The sequence below is a fragment of the Prunus mume genome, linkage group LG5, assembly GCF_029339155.1.
Source record: "Prunus mume cultivar Tortuosa linkage group LG5, ASM2933915v1, whole genome shotgun sequence".
Taxonomy (NCBI): domain Eukaryota; kingdom Viridiplantae; phylum Streptophyta; class Magnoliopsida; order Rosales; family Rosaceae; genus Prunus; species Prunus mume.
Window position 1 is genome coordinate 1,430,027 of NC_142702.1, and position 4,454 is coordinate 1,434,480.

General features: G+C 37.2%; 1 protein-coding gene across 1 annotated transcript; it reads right to left on the reverse strand.

Annotated features, from left to right (window-relative positions):
* Positions 1–4,142, reverse strand: LOC148916600 (glucose-6-phosphate 1-dehydrogenase, chloroplastic-like). The gene is made up of 10 exons (XM_089052986.1): positions 3,827–4,142; positions 3,137–3,315; positions 2,951–3,045; positions 2,748–2,862; positions 2,008–2,213; positions 1,772–1,921; positions 1,577–1,697; positions 1,206–1,435; positions 896–1,096; positions 1–558 (listed from the first exon to the last, which is right to left on the reverse strand). The coding sequence occupies exons 1-10, from the start codon at positions 4,047–4,049 to the stop codon at positions 309–311; spliced, it is 1,770 nt and encodes a 589-aa protein (XP_088909112.1). The 5' UTR covers positions 4,050–4,142; the 3' UTR covers positions 1–308.
* Between the last annotated feature and the right edge of the window lie 312 nt (positions 4,143–4,454).

The following is a 4,454-nucleotide window of genomic DNA, read 5'->3' on the forward strand; positions in this document are numbered from 1 at the left end:
TAGTAAAACCCATTGGGCCTAATACAATTACTTTGGACTGAGCTCAGGTTGTCATTATTTCGCGTAACTTGTCATACATTCATACATCAGAATTGTTCCTCAAGTCTTTTGCTACCATGAGGAAAATCCACTGAGGCCTATTTGCATTTCCGAACAGTTTTACTTGCATTTCCATGAATGCACTGTCTTGTGATTAACCAACCACCACACTATAGAAACATTTTAGTATTTCAATATCTGCATTGAAAGAGAATCAATGGCTGAAATCGGAACAAGAACCGGCAATGAGCATGCAAGCCGCAGCTTTACTAGTCATCATCGCCGAGATCTCCCCATCTGACATTGTGCTTTGCAGCAAGATAATGTGGTCCTACGGGCCCTCTACTACCGTAGGGGTAGAGCTCAGGAACAATCTTCTTCTCATCAAGCTGCTTCAACAATGGTGTGAATAGAGCCCAAGCAGCATCAAGCTCATCACTTCTAATGAACAACCTCCGTTCCCCTTCAATTGCATCTAAGAGTAGCCTCTCATATGCATCTGGTATTTCTGCTGGATACCTTCAAAACAGAATCATATTCATTAAGACGCCTTCACTATGTAAGTGCACAAATGTTGTTGCATTATTATGCATAAAAGTTTTGGTTTAGGACATGTATTTTACAACTCCAAGCTTTTTGTCATCAATTGGTGGTGCTGCCTTCTTATCAAAGAATAGAACTAGAATGGATTTTAATGTTGAAAAGAAAAATTAAGACTGTACAACTATAGATAATATACTTTTTGATCTTCAAAGTGGTCATAATTAAAACATGAGTCTTTCCATGTTGTAAAAATATATTTCAAAATATTTTAGACCATTTTCAGTCAACCTAATTGTCTACATGATTATCGTACCTTGATCGGTAAAGCAAATTTAAGTCACTTCGATCTAGTCTCATTCCAAGACCAGGGACTTTGTTGTTGATCTTCAGATATATAGCTTCATCAGGTTGTACACGAAGCACAAGCTCATTTGTAGCCTTATCTAAATCAGTTCCAAAGTTCCTCTTGTACAAATTACCTGGGACATGTCTGAATTGGACTCTGATCTCTGCTCTGGGTAATTATAGTGAAAAAAATTCAGGTCACTCAATTATTTACATCTCACAATATGAGGGAATATTAAAAGAAGTGATCCTTCAGAAGATGAAACATTTCTACATACCGCTTAGTATGGAGTGCTTTTCCTGCTTTCATCAAGAAAGGAACCCCATCCCATCTGGCATTATCAATAAAGAGAGCTGCTGCTGCAAATGTAGGGGTGCGACTGTCTTTTGGCACAGCTGGGTCATCTATATAAGCAGGATACGATTTACTGCCCTTGCTATGGCCCTTATATTGACCGATAACTACATCTTCAAGCAGCAGTGGCCTCATTGACCTTAGAACCTTTACCTGAGTTCAGACCATCAAATATATCATGATCAACTCAAAGTGAGAACATTAAGGTAGGCTCTCCGTAACACCCTGAGATAAAAGTTCTAAAAACCAAAATTTTGACCTTAAAAGACATTGGAAATGGAAAACTATCAACACCTTTTCATTCCTAATGTCTTCAGCATCTAAGCTGACTGGTGTTTCCATAGCAAACAGTGCTAGTATTTGCAGAAGATGATTTTGCATTATGTCCCGTATGATTCCATACTTATCAAAATATCTGGAAACAAGGGTAACTGCAATCAGGTGATTGAACAACTTTATTTCGTACAACATTGTTGGGAAGAAACTCACCCTCCTCTTCCCTCTGTACCAAAATCTTCAGAAAAAATCAGTTGCACATTACGAATGTAGTTCCGAGACCAGACAGGCTCAAAAACAAGATTTGAGAAGCGAAGCACCGACAGGTTCTCAACAAGTTCCTTGCCCAAGTAATGGTCAATCCTGAAAAATATTATCTACAAGATCAAACTTCCTTCTTTAGATTTGTATAAATCTGACTATTGATAAAGCTTGAGAGAAAAATTCACCTAAATATTTGGTCTTCAGTAAGGTAGTGCTTTAAACATTTGATTAGCTGAGCAGATGATTCAGAGTCGCGACCAAATGGCTTTTCAACAATGACCCTTGTCCACCCATTTGCTGAAGAAGCTCTAACGATAGCACATCTCACCACATCCACAAATATGTTTGGAGGTATTGATAAGTAAAACAACCTATTTGACTTGCTTCCAGCCTGGACATCAGAACAATCGAAGATATCAAATGTGAACATTTGTCAATAAATCAATATAACTAAGAGGGTAAGACAGACAAATCTGTCAGCAACATGGTTATTCGTGGCATCTACTAGAACACCATCTCTGAAGACTGAACTGCCTTTTATAACTTTTTCACTTTAGATTTTATTGAAATGAGAAGTTGAAGATCTTAACCACCATATTTTACGCTATATGGAATTTGAGACTTGACCTTCACTCTTAACAGTACCATGAAAATCGAAGAAACTTAGACTGTAAGATTGCCAGAGATAGATGGCTCTTTAGATATAACGCTGTATATGTAATTATCCAGGTTTCAAATCTATTTAAAGACAATTAATTATTGCATCCACAAGATTATAAGACATGCTACAAGATTTAAGAATTTGCTTCCATTTGCCTTAAGTACCTAATTTACATCAATTTATCTAACACTTGATGAATTTTCTGCATTTACAACAATAGCTGTTATGGAACACGCGAGAGAAAGAAATATAGTAACACATTACCTCCTTCTCTTTCAGCTTGCGGTCCAATTCTGCAAAATGCTCCTCAGAATTATACTGACCAGCATGGTAGAAGCACCTTTTCAAGAACTGATCCATTTTCTCCTCACAATTTTCCCTGTGAGTCATTTCTGCATGTCAATTTATAGATAACGCAAATATTTCATGTAATCGCATGTTCACTGTGGCTTAGCAAAATACAATACCGCTGATCTATCCTGCAAGTCAAGGTTGTGCTAATCGCGTTCCTTAGCTCTTCATCAGTCATTTCAGTTCGAGCATAACCAAACACCACAAAATTCTACATGAAGATAATAACATGCAGAATGTAGTTAGTCGTTTTGGTTGGTATGATTACAAAGTGAAAATTGATGAAGAGATCAGACAAGAACCTCAGGTAGACAATCTTCATAATAAAGAGCAAAAAGTGCTGGAAAAATCTTCTTCTTGGCAAGGTCTCCAGAAGCACCAACAACGATTATGCTTAATTTAGATTCTACGTTTTCTGAATCTGAGATGGGAAAGACTTTGCCTCGAGGTTCAGTCTGTTCTTTGCCCACAGGACTTCCAGCTGAAGTAATTTCAAATACCCATTTAAAATTGAGCAGTGATAAACCCAACAAAGAAAATTAACCAAGTACATTATATCAAACAGATTGCAGACAGCTAAATGGAGCACCAAGATCAGAAGAGGTGGATTGAAAATCTAAGCACACCTCATCTTCCAAGCAAGTTACCTTACAATCACCAATTTTAATTGTTATTGTTAAAAATTTGAACTTGTATCAATAGGCATTCAATCCAAGTCAAACACAAGTAAGATTTCCTGTGATCAAACCTGTCAGAAAACATTAAACATGTTGCAAACGGTAATGTCTGCTAATAAAGAATGTTTCTTGATGACAGAGGTAAGCTTGAAAATTACAAGTTGAAATCACAACCCCATGCAATCAATCAATCATAATAAAAGCACTGGGGACATGAACTGGTTGCTTAAACATAACGAAACTAGTCACTCAAAGAATTAAACAAAATGGCCAAAAGGGGTAGCATATAAACAGCAGAAGAACCAAGAAGCGAACCGTCATTGAAAGACACAGCATTGAGTGGATGCCCATTTGACGATTTGAGCTGGAAGTGCTTTCTGGCAGGGGTTCTGAGGCAAATCTGAGAAACCCATCTGGAGGAGGAATGTGCTTCTCTTAGCGAAGTGATGAATTTGCTGAACTGGGGCGTCTCGTTCTTGAATGAAGAAGGTGTGGATGAGGTTGAAGAAGATGAACAAGGACTGAGGTAAGTAGCCATGCAACAGGTTGAAGGGAAGATGAAGCTCAAAATTGAGCAATACTGTGATATAAGTATTTATAGCTTTACAGATAATGTTTTTGTTAAATGAATGATGTGGAATGTATCTTGTGGTCGTCTAGTCTATATACTCTGTTCAACATTTATCATCACATCACATATGCTTTACTTGCTTAGCAAAACATGTCGATGACCCTATCAAAAAAAAAAAAAAGTCAATGAAAGTACCATTTTGCCCTTCTTATGAACGACCAATTTTCAATTAAATCACTGTTCAATTATTGGTGGCAAATTTAACATTTTAGTTTTGAGGTGAAGGGTTTTTCATTTTGTTTTATTAATGCAAGTGGCATTCTGGTATTTGTCGAAATCCGAAGTGAAAATTATGTGAGGACAAGGTAGCGC

Excerpts from the sequence above, each read along its gene's own strand:
- LOC148916600 (XM_089052986.1), bottom strand. The coding sequence starts at position 4,049 with ATGGCTACTTACCTCAGTCCTTGTTCATCTTCTTCAACCTCATCCACA. Across the intron at positions 1,922-2,007 it reads ACTGAAGACCAAATATTTAG|GATTGACCATTACTTGGGCA; the intron begins GTGAATTTTTCT and ends AATATTTTTCAG. Across the intron at positions 559-895 it reads AATTTGCTTTACCGATCAAG|GTATCCAGCAGAAATACCAG; the intron begins GTACGATAATCA and ends TCTGTTTTGAAG.